Genomic DNA, 23,043 nt, shown 5'->3' with positions numbered 1-23,043 from the left:
AGTTTATTTATAAGAACTCAAGTGCTCCATTAGTTTTGCATACAATCATATCTAGTTTGTCAGCAAAGCTAGGCTATGGTAGACATATACTGAACTAGTTAATGCATTTTAACATATAAAAGGGGGGTTGGGTACCATAAAGACTTCTGGGAATGGTTTATTTCTACTGCGTTAAGAAAATGTAGTATATCACACAAGTAAATCAATGCCACGTAACATTAGTGTGACTGTGAAGAAATTACTTAGAGGACCATGAAACAAGTATAGACTGCAATATAACATGTTTAATTATGCCTCTAAAAAGTGCTTCAATACACATTCATTATTTACTTTACTCGTTTTCAACATACCTGTCCTTAATTGACTTCATCAATGGCAATATGATACTGGAAACCATGCAACTTTTGTTAAAGTGATAAGCATTGTTAAAGGCACAGTAAAGTCATAATTAGACATCCATAATTTAGAAAGATCATACAATTTTCTAATTTGCCTGTATTATTTAATTTGCTTCCTTCTCTTTTTATCGTTTGCTGAAAGGTTTATCTAGGAAAGCTCAGGAGCAGCAGAAACCTAGGTTCTAGCTGCTGATTGGTGGCTTTATATATGTACCAATTGTCATTGGCACACCCAGGTGCTCAGTTAGAAACCAGTAGAGCTTTGTTGCTCCTTCAACAAAGGATACTAAAAGAATGAAGCAAATTCAATAATAGAAGTAAACTGGAAAGTTATTTAAAATTGTAAGTTCTACCTAAATCATGAAAGAAAATGTTTGGGTCTCATGTCCTCCAGCAACATGTTCATATTAGTTACTCACGATATGGCAATTGTTTTCATATTAAAGGGACATGAACACCAACATTTTTCTTTCATGATTCAGATGGAGTATGCAATTTTAAACAACTTTTCGATGTATTTCTATTATCTAATTTGCTTTGTTCACTTGCTGTCCTTTATTGCAAATAATACCAAGGTAGCATTAGGAGCAGCAAAGCACTACTGGGAGCTAGCTGCTGATTGGTGGCTGCACATATATGTCACTGGTTTACCTGATGTGATCAGCTAGCTCCCAGTAGTACATTGCTGCTTCTTCAGCAAAGCATACAAAGAGAACAAAGCTAATTTAATAACAGAAGTACATTTGGAAAGTTGTTTAAAACTGTACACTCTATCTCACTAGTTTTCAAACCTGCCCTCAGGCCTCCCTAGCAGGCAAATCCACAAAAAAACAGCAACACAATAACAGATAACCTTTTATTGGCACCCAAAAATCACAATGTTTAGGGAGTTACCCCTTAGTCATGTGAATACATAGCCACCATTACTGTCAAGTTTATATAGGCAGGCGTATTTAACCTCTTATTAACATCACAGCTCCATCTAGTGGTGCCCACAAAAATTACAACACAAAATAATTCATATAAATAATACATAAATACATAGGTAAAGTATCCAAATTAACCAAAAAATGATTTAATACAATTAAGTCTCTATACGACCCTTAGGGTACAAGGTGTCTAATTTAAAGATCCAAAAGGCCTCTCTCCTTTTTAGTGAATTCTCCCTATTTCCTCCTTATGCCTAAATACGTGTTCAATAATTTGGAAATGGAATTGAGAAGTTTGATGTCCAGCTATAACAAAATGTTAAGAAACTGGTACCTCTAGATCTCACTTCCTTATACTAGATTTGTGCTCATTCATCCGTTCACAGGCTCTCCTCATGGTCTCATCCACATATGCCAGGCCACACGGACACTTAATAATATAAATGACACATTTGCTATTACAATTATGGTAACCATTAATACCAAAATATCTTCCTGTATGAGGGTGAAAAGGGAATGTAATTCTAGTGTGAAAAGCTTTCAAAACTAATTTATGCCCACTTTTAAATGATCACCTTCTTTGAGAGATAAATTGATTGTCTTATATTGGTACAGGTAAAACTGGTGGTCAACGTTATATTAAATCAGCCAATAAGGACTGTTACCCATGTTTGTGTTGTTTTAGCTGTAGTAATATCATTAAGGGAGCTTTAATTTTTCAATTCTATTTCCAAATAATTGAACAAGTATTAAGGCCTAGAAGGGGAGGTAATAGGGAGAATTTAATAAAAAGGAGAGAGGCCTTTTGGATCTTTAAATTAGACATCTTGTACCCTAAGGGTCTTAATAGAGATCTTTATTGGTCAATTTTCCTGTAAAACAGTCTTTGTTTGAAAAAAAAATGTGGGTAATTTGGCTGCTTTACCTATGTATTTCTTTATTATGTGTATGGATTATTTTGTGGTGTAATTTTTATGAGCACCACTAGAGGGAGCTGTGATGTTAATAAGAGGTTAATTACACCTGCCTATATAAAAACTTGACAATAATTGTGGCTTTGTATTCACATGACTAAGTGATAACTCCTGTCCTGAACAGTTTTGATTTTTGGGTGCCAGGTTATCTGTCATTGTGCTGCTGTTTTTTGTGGATTTACTTGTTTTTTGTGGATTACAGTTCCCCTGCAGCATGCACCGTATTTCAGGTGTGCTGGACTATTTGTGACTTTTTCTCCCGAACAAGCCACATTTTGAGGATATCTGAACTAGAGCACAGGTGAAATAATCAGCTGATTAGTAAACATGGTTATTTTATCTGCTCTATGAGAGCCTTACGACAGGTTTGAAAACCAGTGCTCTATTTGAATAATGAAAGAAAAGATTTGAGTTCCAGGACCCTTTAACTGCTGTAAATTTATTGGAAGACATCATAAAAAGTACACTGTGTTTTTATGTATATACATTAGTATGAAACTTCACGAAAGGTCTTCATAGACCTGAAATGTTGCCCTTCATGTATCATATATATATATATATATACTTGGTGAAAGAAGAGGCACTCACAGGTATTAATAACTTATAATATTTAGAACTTTATTGTTGTAAATTATCCGTCATAGGGTTCAGTCAACATTTTGATCCTCGCAGGAACCTTTGTTAAGACTGTGTCGATCGTTGCAAGAGCTTTATGTTCAAAGAGTCTCTTTGAACATAAAGTTCTTGCAATGATCGACACAGTCTTGACAAAGGTTCCTGTGAGGACCGAAACATTGACTGAACCCTATGACGGATAATTTACAATAATTGAGTTCTAAATATTTGAAGTTATTAAGACCTATGAGTGCCTCTTCTTTCACCAAATTTCTATATACATACCATAGAGTGCACCCAGGCAATTCAATAATTCAATACTACAGGGAGTGCTTGGAACACCAAACCATACAGTATATATATATGTTTTATTTATTTTTTTGCATGGTGTGCTTCACAATTTTGTGAAATCAGAATCATTTATAGGCATTGCACATTACTCTATATTTTTTTCATTAGCCTTTATTTACTAACATGTTATATGATTATTTATTGCAAGGCAAATATGAACCATGGATTTGGAAATCTTGTCTGCCATACATACATTATAATCATTATTTATACAACTACCATTTAAAAATTTACAAATTATGACCATTGTTCTAGATAAGTGGGTTTCAGACAACTTGTGAATTTGAGGTTAACTTTGCTTTGCTTTTGATTTCTGTTCCTGCATAGTCCTCATTAAATGCTTTCTCAAAAATTGATAGAAAAGATACTCTCAATTTCTCCTTAAAATCCCGGCCAATGAAGACATATAGGAAGGGGTTAACACAACTGTTGAGGAAGGCTAGGCTGGATGTTAGAGGTATGCCAATATTTAAAATATTTGTCATGTATGAATTATGACCTCTTTGGCTGGAGAGTTCCAAAAAGGAGAAGACATGGTAAGGAAACCAACAAACAAAGAATAAAATAATTACCGCTATAATAATTTTGAAAGGTTTGGTAGATGTAGCAAGATGGTTCACATGAAGCCTAAATGCAATTATTGTGTAACAGGAAACAATGACAGTGAAAGGAATAAAAAAACCAATAAGAAATCTTGTTATTATTAAAAATCTATGTCGCAAGATAGCCAGATAGCTCATATAAGCACTCACATGTTTATCAGTAAGGATAAAGTTGTTAAAGCACATAGTTTTATCCCCAATCATTTTTGTATCTTTAAAGAAAGCATACGGCAAACTGGCAATAAGGGCAAGAAACCAAACAGCTATGGATATCATGGAAGCCAATCTGGGTGTCCTGTGGTTCTGAGACCATACAGGATGAACCACAGCTAAACAGCGGTCAATACTGATAACAGTCAATAGGAAGATGCTTGCAAATAAATTGAGAATTGTAATGGTGCTGTTTAACTTGCACATAAATGTTCCAAATGGCCAATGGAATCCAAGAGCTGTGTAGACAATGCTAAGGGGCAAGAAAAAGGTGAAGATAAAGTCAGCAATTGCAAGATTAAGAAACCACACTGTGTTGACAGTTTTTTTCATCCTGAATCCAGTCATCCATATCACCAAACCATTTCCAATTGTACCCAGAAAGAATGCTACAGCATATATTACCGCTGAGACAATATGAATGATCTTTTCAATATCAAAATGGTTTTGACTAATACCATTTTTATCATCATAATACGTATAAGGATATTCATCCTCATCCTCGATAGTGGAGTTGACACCTGTATGTGTAATTAATGTGTAAGGCAGATCAGTAAAATCTTCCATTCTCTTGATAGTGTTGTGCAGGGCAGAATACTAGGGGAAAAAATAGAGAAAAAAAAAACATTAATTGCCTTAAAAGACAGAATTATTAAAAACACAGCTTCAGTAGGGGTATATTTGGTCATTCATAATCTATTACATAGAGCTCAGTACAAGAAAGTTACAAGGTACATGTCACTTATTCACAACGCTGTAAAAAAGATACATCATAAAATAAACAAACTAAAGACTACATTGTTTCCTATAAAGTTTATTACATGCCCCAATAGTTTCTCTGCTTTTGATGGCTAACGGGACATGCAACCCAATATTGAATTCCCCACAAATGTATTATAGGGATATGAACCCCCAAGCATTTATTTTGTGATTCAGACAGAGCATACAATTTTTCATTTACTTGTATTAACAAATTTGCTTTGTTGTCCTGGTATTCTTTGTTGAAGAGATACATAGGCACATAGCATGAAATAGTGCTGCCATCTAGTGCTTTGAAAATGGATAATATTCTTGCAAAAAAAAAACTGCTGCCATAAAGTACTCCAGTCACGTGCATGCTCCTGAGCTTACATTCCTACTTTTCAGCAAAAGCTACCAAGAGAACAAAGGCAATTTGATAAAATAAGTCAATTAGAATTTTTTTTAAATTGTACTCTCTATCTGAATCATGACAGAAAATGTTTGGGTTTCATGTCCCTTTTAAGTAATGTAAATATATATTCATTATATATTACACTTGCTTTTGCTATGAATTACCTTGAATTTATTTATTCCATGTTCCCTATAGTGACTGGAGCTCAGATTCTATACTTAAGGGACATGAAACCCACACTTTTTTTTTTTCATGATTCAGATAGAGCCTGCAATTGTAAATAACTTCCAGTTTACATCTGTTTTCAAATGTGCTTTATTCTCTTGGTTTCCTTTGTTGAAAGATCAGCAATGCACTACTGGGAGGTAGCTGACCTCATTAGGTGAGTTAATGACTAAATACATATATGTGCAGTCATCAATCACCAGCTAGCAATCAGTAGAACATTGATGCTTCTAAACCTATCTAGGTACGATTTTTTAAACAAAGGATACAGAGATAATAAAGCAAATTAGACAATAGATATATTTTTTTGTTTTGTTTTGTTTTAGAAAAAACTGCATGCTCTATCTGAATTATTAAAGGGATACTAAACCCATTTTTTTCTTTTATGATTCCAGTGTTAATTTTGACGGCATATTTCGATTTAGTCTTCGTTTTAGTCTTTTTGACTAAAATGCCATTTTCATTTTAGTCGTATTTTAGTCATCTGAATTGTTTTAGTTTTAGTCAAATAAATCTGCAGTAGATTTTAGTCTTCTAAAATCTAAGGGGTTTAGTTAAAGTGTAGTGTATTATTTAAGCATTTCTCTATAATTTGCAAACTGATTATATACTCCAGGAGTAAACATAACACCTGTTCTTATTTATGGTATTAAGGTTTTAACATGCAATAAAGACACAGATTTAGCCGTTGTGATATGTAACATCTTTATTAAACTTAAAATTAAATAAAACCAAATTTCATAATCAAACAGAAGTGCAACTTTAAAATATATATATAAAAAAAAAAAAACTGTAAACAATATTGGCTGTAACACCATTGCACATATTACCCAATATAAAAACTTTAACAGTGCGGATCAGGTCTGCAAGACATCGCTGAATGCGCTCTCCGCATTTAACATTGCACCAGCAGCTCACAATAGCTGCTGGTGCAACGCCGCCCCCTGCAGACTCACGATCAATGGGCCGCCAGCAGGGGGTGTCAATCATCCCGATCGCACTCGATCGGGTTGAATTGTTGCGATTCCTGTCCGCCTGCTCAGAGCAGGCGGACGGGGTTATGGAGCAGCGGTCTTTGTGACCGCTGCTCCATAACTTTTGTTTCTGACTCGCCAGAAACACAGGCCGTCAAGCTCCTGTCGGAGCTTGATAGATAGGCCCCATAGTCTTTTGACTAAAATGCCATTTTAGTTTTAGTCCTATTTTAGTCATCAGAATTTCTTTATTCTTATGCTCATTTTAGTCTAGTTTTAGTCGACCAAATTAACACTGCATGATTTAGATAGAGCGTGCAATTTTAAGCAACTTTCTAATTTACTCCTATTATCAATTTTCTTTGTTCTCTTGCTATCTTTATTTAAACAGCAGGAATGTGATACATAGGAGCCGGCCCATTTTTGGTTGAGAACCTGGGTTATGCTTGCTTATTGGTGGGTAAATGTAAGCCTCCAATATATATAAATAAGTGTATATAGAGATATATATAAAAATATGTATGAATATGTGAAGAACGTTGAAATGTGAAATATTAATATTTCATGTCGGCTTTAGCTCTCTTGAATATGTGCGGTCGGGTTAGCGCTTGAGTATACATATTAGTTGTTTTTGCATTTTTTGGCTTTGTTGAAGTCTATGGGACAAGAAGTTAATGCAGTTGCAATATTTTTACTTTTAACACATAATACGAGCACAAACCAGCATAAAAGTTAACATGCAAAGACTTCTAAATATCACTTCAGTTGTAATCTAGCCCATAGCAAATCACATTAAGGGCCAGATTACGAGTGGCACGCTAACCATTACGTGCAAGTGGGTCTATCTTGGCTTTTTTTGCATGTCAAATGTATTTCTCATATTACAAGTAAACAATTAAAATTTAATGCACCCCGGATAGCGCAACCTCAAAGCTCTGGTTAACTGTTTTGCAAAACAAAAAAGTGTCACAAAACACATCAAAAATACATTAAAAAGTACAGTAATACTCTTAACACTATCTAATAAATATAATTGCACAAAAAAGTTCACTAAGATATGAGGTCTCAGATGTATGTTAGGGAAAAAAGGCAGACAAAGGGCTTTAACATTTATATATTTTTATATATATTTAAATTTAGCAGCTGGAGAGCACTCACACTTCACGGTCAGCTTGCCAGAGTGCATGCAAAGAAAACAAGATAAGTAAACAGATGGCTTGCACTCACTGGACTTTTAAAATACGTGCCTTTAATGTGATGTTTCGGGGACCATCTGAGGAAGGGGATACGGTCCCCGAAACGTCACATTAAAGGCATGTATTTTAAAAGTCCAGTGAGTGCAAGTCATCTGTTTATATATATATATATATATAAATATATATATATATATATATATATTATATATAGGTGTGTGTATTTATATGTGTGTACATATGTATTTAAATGTGTATGTGTGTACATATGTATTTAAATGTGTATGTGTGTACATATGTATTTAAATGTGTATATATGTATTTACAGACACATATACACATATAAACAAATAATCACATATTTATGCATATTTATACACACACACACACACATATATATATATATATATATATATATATATATATATGTGTGTGTGTGTGTGTGTGCATTAAAGCCCTTTGCAGTTAAGAAGATGAAAACATGAAAATCATATTTATACAATGTTCATATTTAATAAAGTGTTATACTGTGTATTTACTGTAAATATTTAACATTCCAATGATGTATAGATATATATTGTACCAAAATATCATCAGCTATATGTAGGAATAAGTATTTATGAATAAATAGAAAATTCTCTGCTATGTGAACAATGGAATGTGAAATATTCACACTTTTGTGTTGGGTTAGCACACTTGACAATATGCAATTGGGTTTTCACGTGTAGGGTATTTTTCTCTACTTTTTTTTGCTTAATTGACTTCAATGGGGGAATACGTCAAAACGGTCACGATATTCTAACAGTCTTTATGCAAGCATCAGATTAGCAAAGAAGCGAAAACTTTTTTACTTTCAACTTGTAATACGAGTGCTACTTACACATGCAAAAACCGCACTTCTCCCGGAGTTAGCGCGTGAGCGGCAGTGATAAATACTGCTCCACTCATCATGTGGCCCTAATTGTTTTATAATTGGCAAAAAGAGTAAAATGTGAATTATTTTGAGTGTGTTTCACCTAAAGGTCTTACAATTTATGTGCACTTGTGTGATGTTGTAATATAGTATTGTAGAAAATGTGTTAGCAATTGAGTGATATTAAAGGCCATTTTTGTATTTTAAGCAACATTAGGCATCCAAAGAAATGTGCTTAACGGAATTTGTTTGCAGTGTGGGAATCAAACAATCATGAAACTTCTAGAAGAGGTTTGGGCAGTGATAAACTTTACTTGTGCAAAGTTTTGTGGCAATTGATTGTTGTTCAGGCACATTTTTGCATGTTAAAGGACCAGTCAACACTGTAGATTTGAATAATCAACAAATGCATGATAACAAGACAATGCAATAGCACTTATTTTGAACTTCAAATGAGTAGTGGATTTTGTTTCTGACAATTTTAAAAGTTATGTCTTTTTCCACTCCCCCCTGTACCATGTGACAGCCATCAGCCAATCACAAATGCATACACGTACCATGTGACAGCCATCAGCCATTCAAAAATGCATACACACTTATTCTTGTACATGCTCAGTAGGAGCTGGTGACTCAAAAAGTTTAAATATAAAAAGACTGTGCACCTTTTGTTAATGGAAGTAAATTGGAAAGTTGTTTAAAATTGCATGCTCTATCTGAATAATGAAAGTTTAATTTTGATTGAGTGTCCCTTTAAGCAATATTTACATTTTTTACAACATTTTAGAAAGTTCCTCTACACTTTTGTTCATAAAAGCAGAGCACAGAACCTCGCCCAGAAAATCATGCTTTATTATCCTATTATTTCCTGCACTGCCCTCCAATCAGTAACAATTATGCTTCTGGCGGAACCATGTGATTTTATTTGGTCACATGGTTATTTAAAAAAGTGAGAAGCACATAACTTATGGCTCCGGTAGCTCACGACATGTAGATTTTGTGAATTTCTTTGCTTGCGATCTTGTAGTGTCAGTGTCTGTTACTGTGTTTTATGTCTCTGTGGGGTTTTTTTTATTGTCTGTGGCCTAGATTTAGAGTTCGGCGGTAGCCGTGAAAACCAGCGTTAGAGGCTCCTAACACTGGTTTTGGCCGCCCGCTGGTATTTGGAGTCAGTGATTAAAGGGTCTAACGCTCACTTTTCAGCCGCGACTTTTCCATACCGCAGATCCCCTTACGTCAATTGCGTATCCTATCTTTTCAATGGGATCTTTCTAACGCCGGTATTTAGAGTCTTGGCTGAAGTGAGCGTTAGAGCTCTAACGACAAAACTCCAGCCGCCTGAAAATAGCAGGAGTTAAGAGCTTTCTGGGCTAACGCCGGTTCATAAAGCTCTTAACTACTGTACCCTAAAGTACACTAACACCCATAAACTACCTATGTACCCCTAAACCGAGCTCCCCCCACATCGCCGACACTCGATTAAAATTTTTTAACCCCTAATCTGCCGACCGCCACCTACGTTATACTTATGTACCCCTAATCTGCTGCCCCTAACCCCGCCGACCCCTGTATTACATTTATTAACCCCTAACCTGCCCCCCACAACGTCGCCGCCAGCTACTTAAAATAATTAACCCCTAATCTTCCGACCGCAAAGCGCCGCCACCTACGTTATCCCTATGTACCCCTAATCTGCTGCCCCTAACACCGCCGACCCCTAGATTATATTTATTAACCCCTAATCTGCCCCCTCAATGTCGCCGACACCTGCCTACACTTATTAACCCCTAATCTGCCGAGCGGACCTGAGCGCTACTATAATAAAGTTATTAACCCCTAATCCGCCTCACTAACCCTATCATAAATAGTATTAACCCCTAATCTGCCCTCCCTAACATCGCCGACACCTACCTTCAATTATTAACCCCTAATCTGCCGACCGGAGCTCACCGCTATTCTAATAAATGTATTAACCCCTAAAGCTAAGTCTAATCCTAACACTAACACCCCCCTAAGTTAAATATAATTTAAATCTAACGAAATAAATTAACTCTTATTAAATAAATTATTCCTATTTAAAGCTAAATACTTACCTGTAAAATAAATCCTAATATAGCTACAATATAAATTATAATTATATTATAGCTATTTTAGGATTAATATTTATTTTACAGGCAACTTGGTATTTATTTTAACCAGGTACAATAGCTATTTAATAGTTACCTAGTTAAAATAATAACAAATTTACCTGTAAAATAAATCCTAACCTAAGATATAATTAAACCTAACACTACACTATCAATAAATTAATTAAATAAACTACCTACAATTACCTACAATTAACCTAACACTACACTATCAATAAATTAATTAAACACAATTCCTACAAATAAATACAATTAAATAAACTAGCTAAAGTACAAAAAATAAAAAAGAACTAAGTTACAAAAAATAAAAAAATATTTACAAACATAAGACAAATATTACAACAATTTTAAACTAATTACACCTACTCTAAGCCCCCTAATAAAATAACAAAGCCCCCCAAAATAAAAAATTCCCTACCCTATTCTAAATTAAAAAAGTTAAAAGCTCTTTTACCTTACCAGCCCTGAACAGGGCCCTTTGCGGGGCATGCCCCAAGAATTTCAGCTCTTTTGCCTGTAAAAAAAAACATACAATACCCCCCCCAACATTACAACCCACCACCCACATACCCCTAATCTAACCCAAACCCCCCTTAAATAAACCTAACACTAAGCCCCTGAAGATCTTCCTACCTTGTCTTCACCATCCAGGTTCACCGATCCGTCCTGAAGAGCTCCTCCGATGTCCTGATCCAAGCCCAAGCGGGGGGCTGAAGAGGTCCATGATCCGGTCAAAGTCTTCATCCAAGCGGGGCAGAAGAGGATCTTCCATCCGATTGAAGTCATCATCCAGGCGGCATCTTCTATGGTCTTCTATCCGGAGCGAAGCGGCAGGATCCTGAAGACCTCCAGCGCGGAACATCCATCCGGACCGACGACTGAACGACGAATGACTGTTCCTTTAAGGGACGTCATCCAAGATGGCGTCCCTCGAATTCCGATTGGCTGATAGGATTCTATCAGCCAATCGGAATTAAGGTAGGAATTTTCTGATTGGCTGATGGAATCAGCCAATCAGAATCAAGTTCAATCCGATTGGCTGATCCAATCAGCCAATCAGATTGAGCTCGCATTCTATTGGCTGATCGGAACAGCCAATAGAATGCGAGCTCAATCTGATTGGCTGATTGGATCAGCCAATCGGATTGAACTTGATTCTGATTGGCTGATTCCATCAGCCAATCAGAAAATTCCTACCTTAATTCCGATTGGCTGATAGAATCCTATCAGCCAATCGGAATTCGAGGGACGCCATCTTGGATGACGTCCCTTAAAGGAACAGTCATTCGTCGTTCAGTCGTCGGGCCGGATGGATGTTCCGCGCTGGAGGTCTTCAGGATCCTGCCGCTTCGCTCCGGATGGAAGACCATAGACGATGCCGCCTGGATGATGACTTCAATCGGATGGAAGATCCTCTTCTGCCCCGCTTGGATGAAGACTTTGACCGGATCATGGACCTCTTCAGCCCCCGCTTGGGCTTGGATCAGGACATCGGAGGAGCTCTTCAGGACGGATCGGTGAACCTGGATGGTGAAGACAAGGTAGGAAGATCTTCAGGGGCTTAGTGTTAGGTTTATTTAAGGGGGGTTTGGGTTAGATTAGGGGTATGTGGGTGGTGGGTTGTAATGTTGGGGGGGGGTATTGTATGTTTTTTTTTACAGGCAAAAGAGCTGATATTCTTGGGGCATGCCCCGCAAAGGGCCCTGTTCAGGGCTGGTAAGGTAAAAGAGCTTTTAACTTTTTTAATTTAGAATAGGGTAGGGAATTTTTTATTTTGGGGGGCTTTGTTATTTTATTAGGGGGCTTAGAGTAGGTGTAATTAGTTTAAAATTGTTGTAATATTTGTCTTATGTTTGTAAATATTTTTTTATTTTTTGTAACTTAGTTCTTTTTTATTTTTTGTACTTTAGCTAGTTTATTTAATTGTATTTATTTGTAGGAATTGTGTTTAATTAATTTATTGATAGTGTAGTGTTAGGTTAATTGTAGGTAATTGTAGGTAGTTTATTTAATTAATTTATTGATAGTGTAGTGTTAGGTTTAATTATATCTTAGGTTAGGATTTATTTTACAGGTAAATTTGTTATTATTTTAACTAGGTAACTATTAAATAGCTATTGTACCTGGTTAAAATAATTACCAAGTTGCCTGTAAAATAAATATTAATCCTAAAATAGCTATAATATAATTATAATTTATATTGTAGCTATATTAGGATTTATTTTACAGGTAAGTATTTAGCTTTAAATAGGATTAATTTATTTAATAAGAGTTAATTTATTTCGTTAGATTTAAATTATATTTAACTTAGGGGGGTGTTAGTGTTAGGGTTAGACTTAGCTTTAGGGGTTAATACATTTATTAGAATAGCGGTGAGCTCCGGTCGGCAGATTAGGGGTTAATAATTGAAGTTAGGTGTCGGCGATGTTAGGGAGGGCAGATTAGGGGTTAATACTATTTATGATAGGGTTAGTGAGGCGGATTAGGGGTTAATAACTTTATTATAGTAGCGCTCAGGTCCGCTCGGCAGATTAGGGGTTAATAAGTGTAGGCAGGTGTCGGCGACGTTGTGGGGGGCAGATTAGGGGTTAATAAATATAATCTAGGGGTCGGCGGTGTTAGGGGCAGCAGATTAGGGGTACATAGGGATAACGTAGGTTGCGGCGGTTTACGGAGCGGCAGATTAGGGGTTAAAAAAAATATGCAGGGGTCAGCGATAGCGGGGGCGGCAGATTAGAGGTTAATAAGTGTAAGGTTAGGGGTGTTTAGACCCGGGGTTCATGTTAGAGTGTTAGGTGCAGACGTAGGAAGTGTTTCCCCATAGGAAACAATGGGGCTGCGTTAGGAGCTGAACGCTGCTTTTTTGCAGGTGTTAGGTTTTTTTTTCAGCTCAAACAGCCCCATTGTTTCCTATGGGAGAATCGTGCACGAGCACGTTTTTGAGGCTGGCCGCGTCCGTAAGCAACTCTGGTATCGAGAGTTGCATTTGCGGTAAAAATGCTCTACGCTCCTTTTTTGGAGCCTAACGCAGCATTTGTTTGAACTCTCGATACCAGAGTTAAATTTATGGTGCGGCCAGAAAAAAACCCGCGGAGCGTTAACAGCCCTTCTACCGCCAAACTCCAAATCTAGGCCTGTGTGTCTGTGAATTTATTTAATGGAAGGATATTATTCTCTTAATAAATTCTACCATGCTCAAGAGAAGCATTTATACATGTTGGACTTATTTGTTTTGCTGTAGAAAATTATGTAAACGTTGTTAAAATATAAATTGAACTAAATACTGCAATGTCAGCTTTATACTTCAGAGCTGATGATCAAAAATTGTTCAATTTGGAGAGAAGTTATAGTACAGACTTCACAAGGGCTGAACTCGCTGAATTCTGTTATGGGAGTCAGCTCTTATCTCTCTCGGAAGTCAGAGAGAGATAACAGCTGACTCCCATAACAATTAATGAAGCTCTCTGGGATAGAGAATCATACAGGGGAGAATAAGGTTAATCGGGGAGCACCTGGCACTAAAATAAAGTCTAAATTTGCAGCAACTACAAATTAAATTGAAATTTGTTTGCAGCAATTTAACTTGTATTTTCCTCTAGTTTAGTACACGTTATTTTTTGACAATTAAATAAGTGTATTGTGAATTTGAAACAAACTTCACATGCATACAACTGGTGAGATAATTTAATGCTTATAGAATATTCTGAGAATTATGAGAGAGATTCAGACCCTGAGAGCTCCTCTGTTTTACCCAAGGAACTTCCCTGTTCTTCTCACTTTTTGAAACTGCCAGGCTTATTTCAATATGAATAAATATAAAATGCAGTGTAATTTTTGAAAGTTAAACAAAAATATACAAAGTATTATCCTAAGTTGTTAAAATTACACAGAAACTTTCAAAGCATAATCAGAATTTGTAAAATTACAATCCTAAATAATCAGAATCTAAATGCCTGAAAATACAATATAGAAAATTCTACACTTAAAAGTAATAAAACTTAAAGGGCAACATCTGAAGTCTTAGGTGATATAAAATGCAAAGCCCAGAGTATAAATGGAACAAAACTCTCATGTCATACAGTACTATATTGCACTTGGCTTTTCTCTCCATCACATGCAGATATACAGGGAAAGCCCCTTAGAGAAGTATAGCAAAATGTGCCTCTCTAGAATCTTGTGAGAGATCTCACAGTGCTGGAAAATCATTTTAGATCATCTCATCTATCTGTAATGATTTAATGATGAAATCTAAAGTCATTTCAGCTATCAAAGATCCATTTAGGAAAAAGCCCAGAACCGATGGCTTTATCAGTGCTTATTATAAAGCCTTTAAAGACACATTAGCACCTCACAATCTTTATATTCCAGACAGATGATGACCATACTTTATCATCTGGCATGCAAGAAGCTCATATTACTGTTATTTGAAAAGTCAATATTGTCTAAGCGCATTAACACTGTTCTGAATATTTATTGTATGCACTATCTGAATTATGAAAGAAAGATTTTGGGTTTCATATCCCTTTAACTACAAAATACTACTTTGATGGTATTTGACCCAATTGGGACTTGGTGCCACCTAACCGGGAGCCTCCAGAGGGTGCTGGAGGGGATGCGGGGAGAGTGGCAGTTTGCTTCATATGTGGTGGTATTGTACAAAGATCTTACCCTTATGGCAAGATGTGGAAAATCACTTCCAGTCAATCCTCACAAATGATTTCTCTTTGACCCCTAAAATAGCTTTATTGAATGACTTACCTAAATTCTCTTGTAAACTCAGACTGCATTTATTGCAAATAGATCTAAAGGGGGCTAAATTATAATAAACTACATTACCCCCTCCAGGAATATGTGGGTGGACAGGGTTACAGAATGGCTAACTCTTGAGGAGTATGTACTGTATATGTGATATGGATATTTGAAACAAAATAAATCAACATCATTCTTCAAAGTGAAATTTTATTGGGAGACCCTAAGACGCATAGATACACCGCCATCACCTTCTCAGATTTAATAATCCACTAAACTAAACATGTATAGCCTACAAGCCTGGGACATAGCAAGACTGTCCCTCTCCCTATCCCCCAGCCCCCTCCTTTTTCCTCATCCTTCATTTTCTCCCTATCTCTTACTTAAAATTCTTACTCTCATTAACTTCCCCTGAACATGTCCACTCTTCGATATAACAACTTCAACGGATGAATAACATCTTCTTGTACTTGGTGGTAGTACAAGAACTTTTCTTTTTATGGACTGTTAGAAATAATGTGAGCAGCTTTGTTTGTATGTATATATATATATATATATATATATATATATATATATATATATATATATATATATATATATATATATATATTGTTATGTGTATATGAAACTCCATAAAAAAAAAAAAAAATCTATTCAAGTTTTGCAGGGTCCTAAAGTAGCTTGTAATTTGTTTCATTTCATATAAACAAATTCATCTTCAAATGTGTACTGTGTATATGCGAGTGTAAGAATAGATATGAAAGTATAGCCTACAAATCATGAAAGGAACTAAAAACATACATACATAATACAATATTATCACTTACTTTTAAGACCTATGCTGGAATCGCTGCTTGTTGACCCTCTTTCCTCTCGTGTATAAGTCACTGTGTTATCTTGTTAAAGGGTGACAAATACTAATACTGTAAAATATGGGAAGTTCTAAATGCAGTAGATGCCTACATGTAGTGTTGTTAATGAACATAAGTCAGTCCTCCCAATGTAAGTATAATTGCACCAACACTCGTTCAATGAAACAACATGTGTTACCTGTATTACATGTTAGAGTCTAATTAGTAAACACGCTATTCTACATCACAATGTGTGTGGATCTCATCATGGTACAACGCATATAGCGCTAAATGCCCTTAATAGGACTACATAAATGAAACAACAAATGATCTTAAAGAGTAGACTGAGACTATCATAGGAAAACAGAGTCCATAGTAAAACAAATGTAGGAATGTGAACTATATCATATGTAATTGTCAATACACCTAAGCTAACAATTTAATTCTTAATCTGTGTGTATACATGCTTATTAAACCAAATTCTCCATTCCAGAGAACAAGTATCTGCATAGTGTCACCAATATTATATGTATATGTGCCTAACACTATTGGGTATAATTAGATCATTGAGTTTGTAAGGTTAGGACATATAAACACATAGGTAAAGCAACTCTAATGAGCAAGATCATATACTCATAAATAAATTGTATACATAGTTAGATATCCTACTGTTCATAAACACATAGGTAAAGCAAGCCTAATGAGCTAGATCATATACTTAAACATATACTAAATTGGGAAATATAAACACACGTGATTTCCATATAGGTATATACTGTAGTTAAATATCCTGCTATTCAATTTTAATCTTATGAAAGCAATAAAGAGGTTCACACATTCAGTACTATTTGAAGTCTTGTGTCACATGAATAGGCATACAATTACAATAATGTTTATAATAACACTTAAGCTCAAAGAGAAACAGAATTAATCACAGAGGGAGTAGAGCCCTCTGGTCCCTGACTTACATATATCACATAGATCCACTTTATAGAAAGCATTGTAGATCCATGTTAGTGTTAAGTCTCCTAGGCACTAGGGTCTGCAGGGTAAATATCCACCTGCTTTCCTTCTGCAGCAACAATTTTCCCCGATCAACCCCCCCACCCCTAGAGGGGGATCATGATCAATGATCATGTACTTGAGTTCTGAAGCAGAGTGTTTGGCCGCAAGGAAATGCTTGGCCACGGGTTGGTCAGTCTTACCAGTTTCTAGTGCATTCCTGATACCACATCTGTGATTGGCCATACGCGTTCTGAGATCGTCATTGGTTTTACCAACATAATATTGTCCATAGCTACAGTGTAACAAATACACCACATTAGTGATGTCGCACACCTAAAATTTTATATATATAAATATATATACAGGGAGTGCAGAATTATTAGGCAAGTTGTATTTTTGAGGATTAATTTTATTATTGAACAACAACCATGTTCTCAATGAACCCAAAAAACTCATTAATATCAAAGCTGAATATTTTTGGAAGTAGTTTTTAGTTTGTTTTTAGTTTTAGCTATTTTAGGGGGATATCTGTGTGTGCAGGTGACTATTACTGTGCATAATTATTAGGCAACTTAACAAAAAACAAAAATATACCCATTTCAATTATTTATTTTTACCAGTGAAACCAATATAACATCTCAACATTCACAAATATACATTTCTGACATTCAAAAACAAAACAAAAACAAATCAGTGACCAATATAGCCACCTTTCTTTGCAAGGACACTCAAAAGCCTGCCATCCATGGATTCTGTCAGTGTTTTGATCTGTTCACCATCAACATTGCGTGCAGCAGCAACCACAGCCTCCCAGACACTGTTCAGAGAGGTGTACTGTTTTTCCTCCTTGTAAATCTCACATTTGATGATGGACCACAGGTTCTCAATGGGGTTCAGATCAGGTGAACAAGGAGGCCATGTCATTAGATTTTCTTCTTTTATACCCTTTCTTGCCAGCCACGCTGTGGAGTACTTGGACGCGTGTGATGGAGCATTGTCCTGCATGAAAATCATGTTTTTCTTGAAGGATGCAGACTTCTTCCTGTACCACTGCTTGAAGAAGGTGTCATCCAGAAACTGGCAGTAGGACTGGGAGTTGAGCTTGACTCCATCCTCAACCCGAAAAGGCCCCACAAGCTCATCTTTGATGATACCAGCCCAAACCAGTACTCCACCTCCACCTTGCTGGTGTCTGAGTAGGACTGGAGCTCTCTGCCCTTTACTAATCCAGCCACGGGCCCATCCATCTGGCCCATCAAGACTCACTCTCATTTCATCAGTCCATAAAACCTTAGAAAAATCAGTCTTGAGATATTTCTTGGCCCAGTCTTGACGTTTCAGCTTGTGTGTCTTGTTCAGTGGTGGTCGTCTTTCAGCCTTTCTTACCTTGGCCATGTCTCTGAGTATTGCACACCTTGTGCTTTTGGGCACTCCAGTGATGTTGCAGCTCTGAAATATGGCCAAACTGGTGGCAAGCAGTTAACCCCAGACAGGTCTGGGTGCAAAAACCATAGGGAAAATTACAAAACAAATTAATACAACACACAGAGAAAACCCAGCACTCACTTACAAACTCTCAACTATGGTTCTTGCACCCAGACCTGTCTGGGGTTAACTGCTTGTGGCTCTGGGGACAGCACAGCTTCCTGTGAGTGCCAGTGGCACCCAAGGCTGAGCATGTTGCAGGGTCATGGGATGTGTACCCGGTCCGGTATGAGAGTGCAGTTCCCTTCCGTGTTTTGTATATGTCTAGGGTGGTTACATATTCCTGTGCACCCTTCCCTTGTTTTCAGTTTGTTTGGATTTGAAAGCTTGCATTGTGTGGCTGTTTTAGGGTCTCAGGTATTGGAAAGGACCTTGACGTGGTACCTGAGCTTGTCCCATTTGGCCAGATGCGGTGACTAACCTTTCCATTTTTGCTTTTAAATCTTAGCTGAGAGCTTGTAAGTGAGTGCTGGGTTTTCTCTGTGTGTTGTATTAATTTGTTTTGTAATTTTCCCTATGGTTCTTGCACCCAGACCTGTCTGGGGTTAACTGCTTGTGGCTCTGGGGACAGCACAGCTTCCTGTGAGTGCCAGTGGCACCCAGGGCTGAGCATGTTGCAGGGTCATGGGATGTGTACCCGGTCCGGTATGAGAGTGCAGTTCCCTTCCGTGTTTTGTGTATATATATATATATACTAGTCCTAAAGCACGGGCCGTGTTGTGTTATATTTTATCTCTCTCTCTCTCTCTCTCTCTCTCTCCCCCCCCCCCCCCCCGGGTCCTCGCGCGCCTCTGTGTTTCAGCTGAGCTGCCGGGTCCTCGCGCGCCTCTGTGTTTCAGCTGAGCTGCCGGGTCCTCGCGCGCCTCTGTGTTTCAGCTGAGCTGCCGGGTCCTCGCGCTGCTGCCGGGTCCTCGCGGCAAGAGTTTGTCTGAACGGCTTCAGACAAACTCTTGTCTTTTATTATATAGGATTTATATATACACACACACACACACACATTATATATGTATATATATATATATATATATATACAGTATATATATATATATATATATATATATATATATATATGTGTGTGTGTGTATGTATGTTTATTTGTCTTCATATCAATGTGCATGTATACGTCAATATATACCCATAAATACATATGTATATATATATATATATATATATATATATGGTAGGGAAATGAAATACCTATTTGCTTTCCACATATATATATGTATATATTCAGATAGATTAGGTATAGCTATTTATTTTAGAAAAATTCTTTGCAAATATATAGAAATATGTTAAAAGAACATTGCAATATGAAAGTATTCATAACTCACTTCAAGTTTAGCACAGTTGGTCTAACATGGTGTCGGGTTAGCACAGGAGCAATAACTGTTTTGTTTTTTTTAATAGCACGCCCCATACAAGTCTATGGGGAGAAGTTAGGGTGGTCCTGAAGTTAGTTCGAATAGGACTTTCGCTTGCACGCTAACTTTTTACTTTCAATTTGTAATACGCCCACAACAAATTTTTCTTTTGAGGGCAGTTAGCGGGCGAGCAAGAAATGTATTTAGTGTGCCACATGTAATTTTACCCTATGAGAATGATTTTTTAAACATTTATGTTGATCATACTTATATTTTTAGATACATAATATCACATCATCAGCCACAAAATAATGTTGCTTAAAAAATTGCATTCACATTTTTGTATTTAAATTTTTTTTTCCAGCTGTAAAATTTAAAATATTATATTTGTCAAATTTTTCAGCACGAGGAAAGGACATCCAGCATTTTCCCTATGTTAAGGGATTCTCTACCACAGTAAGGTTAATTGCAGCTTGCATTAACTCAAGTTGCACCTGACTGACATCCTTGCAATTTACTGTTTAACCCCCTGCTGCCATTGCAAGCAAGCCATACTGTGAACCCACTATTTTAATCCTTTCCTAATTGAACAGGAAAATGTATCAAACTGCAGCCTGCAGGCACACTGAATTTTGAATGTGAGTACCCCTTTTATATAGGGGTACCTTTGCATTCCTATTGGCTGACTTTAAAATTCAAATAAACTGATAGAATGAAAGCTTTTTTTTCTGGTTAGGTTAGGTCTGGGGGGTTTTTAAGGTAAGGTTAGTTAATATTTTTGGGTGGTCTCTTAGGGTGTGCTAGGTTAAGGGTTTAGCTGGTTAGGGGGGTTAAGATGTTAGCGGGTATGTTGCGGTGGAGTTAGGTATTAATAGTGTAGAGGGGACTCTGTGGTAGGTTATGTGGTGGGTTAGGGGTTAATAGTGTAGCGTGGACTTTGTAGTGGGCTATGTGGCAAGTTAGGGGTTAATAGTGTAGTGAGGACATTTCGGTGGGCTATGTGGCAGGTTGGGGGTTAATAGAGTAGGGGGCTTATGGCTCGCAATCTAGCCCTTAGATTTTAATACGGCTTGGTTAGTGCACATGCAAATTTAGTAATCTTAAGGTGCATTATTGTAATACATATAAAATATTTTAAAAATTAATACAAATTATTAAAGGGTCAGTCGAGTCCAAAACAAACTTTCATTATTCATATAGGGCATGTCATTTTAAACAAGTTTCCAATTTACTTCTATCACCAATTTTGCTTTGTTCTCTTAGTCTTCTTAGTTGAAAGCTAAATCTAGTAGGTTCATATGGTAATTTCTAAGCCCTTCAAGGCCTCCTCTTAGTTCAGGGCATTTGGACAGTTTTTCACCACTAGAGGGTTTTAGTTCATGTGTTTCATATAGATAACACTGTGCTCATGCCCGTGGAGTACCTAGGAGCCAACACTGATTGGCTAAAATGCAAGTCTGTAAAAAGAACTGAAATAAGTGGCAGTTTGCAGAGGTTTAGATACAATATATTCACTAGGGAATGGGTAATAAAGGGATTATCTTTAGGTTTATCTTTATTATCTCTATGTTTATTTAAAACAATAAATATTCTGGTGTAAACTGCCCCTATAACAATGAAACATACTATAAATTATTCTAAATAGTACAGTATGTTTATTCATTTTTTTAAAATTTTAATTTAAAAAAATATTTTATATGTAATATTTCAATAACGCACCTTAAAATTACTACATATTCATGTGCACCAGCAAGACTGTGTTAAATTGAAATCAGGAAACACAATGCACAAAACACATATTTTACATTCCAATCTTCTTCACATAAAAAAACAGCTTTTGTCTAGTAAAGTTAACGCACAAGTGCTAAATAGCTCTCCATTTGTAATCTAGCCACTAATTGGTTATTTTTTTTCATTTTCAGTTTGTAAAATATTCTTGTAGATTATTTTAAATAATAATTATACCAATTCAACCATTTTTGAGTGGTTCTTGGTATTCTGGTATAGTGGAGTGCAATGTTCTTCCTTGCTGGCTTGTTTTATGCATTGTAGAGTTTTTTTAAGGTATGTGGTTATGGAGAAACAGCAAATAGTCATATTAGATTATATATTTGGGATTTTTAATGTATGGGAATTTGGTTAGGATCCTCCAGTGTGGAGCAGTACAGTTGGTGGAGATACTAGGACAGATGTTATATCTACCAATGCAGGTGCAGCATCATCTGTTGTAGATAGTCAGAGTTACCATATTACTGTGGTATTTTTGGTCTCTTTGAACCCACATGCTTAAATAATTGTGAGTTACTTCCCCTCCTATATTCTTATCCTTGTTGTCTGCGAATACATTTCATACCCTCCTATCCCCCTTTTTGCTCTGACCAGACCAACTTTGTTACTCCTTATGTGTCACCTCCTCATGCCCACCTAAACCTAATTTTTGTAATTCTCTGGCTCTGATCATAAAACTTGCCACATTATTTCAGAGCTTTAAGAATTTCTCAAAAGCACTTACCTCAGGGGTGTGTTACAACTATTTTCTGCTGCTGAGAAGTGTGTTTGTGATCTTCAAATGAATGAGGATAAAATAAGAATAATAAGGTATATGCAGATAGTGTCTATATATCAAGGAGTCCAAGCCATAACCAGATATTGTACATTATATGGAGGGGTATTTCATAAAATATAATTAGTAAATTAAAAAAGGGGGTGATTTGGTTGGTTTGGGGTTGGTAGAAGGATTATTTTGTTAGTTAAGAAGTAGATTGGTGAGGATATATGTAAAGGGGTAACATTGTGTTAATGGTCAAGTTTTTCCAGTTCACCTGGGTGAAGCATGGATTATGGAGGTCTGGTCATTATCAAGTTAGGTATAGTAAGCATATGGTTCTCCAGACTTGTTTCCTTTTCATTG

General features: G+C 36.4%; 1 protein-coding gene and 1 long non-coding RNA gene across 2 annotated transcripts in view; one reads left to right on the top strand and one right to left on the bottom strand.

The window, feature by feature from the left end:
- The window catches only part of LOC128639072 (uncharacterized), a 211,332-nt gene that overhangs the window by 33,231 nt on the left and 155,058 nt on the right, over positions 1-23,043 (top strand). The gene's annotated exons all lie outside the window — the stretch shown is intronic.
- On the bottom strand, positions 3,266-16,336 carry LOC128639071 (chemerin-like receptor 1). The gene is made up of 2 exons (XM_053691221.1): positions 16,258-16,336; positions 3,266-4,676 (listed from the first exon to the last, which is right to left on the bottom strand). Exon 2 carries the CDS (start codon positions 4,644-4,646, stop codon positions 3,534-3,536), a length of 1,113 nt encoding a protein of 370 aa, XP_053547196.1. The 5' UTR covers positions 4,647-4,676; positions 16,258-16,336; the 3' UTR covers positions 3,266-3,533.

The sequence above is a fragment of the Bombina bombina genome, chromosome 8, assembly GCF_027579735.1.
Source record: "Bombina bombina isolate aBomBom1 chromosome 8, aBomBom1.pri, whole genome shotgun sequence".
Lineage (NCBI taxonomy): Eukaryota > Metazoa > Chordata > Amphibia > Anura > Bombinatoridae > Bombina > Bombina bombina.
The sequence above is the reverse complement of the archived record's forward strand: the minus strand, read 5'-3'. Positions and strand labels throughout refer to the sequence as shown.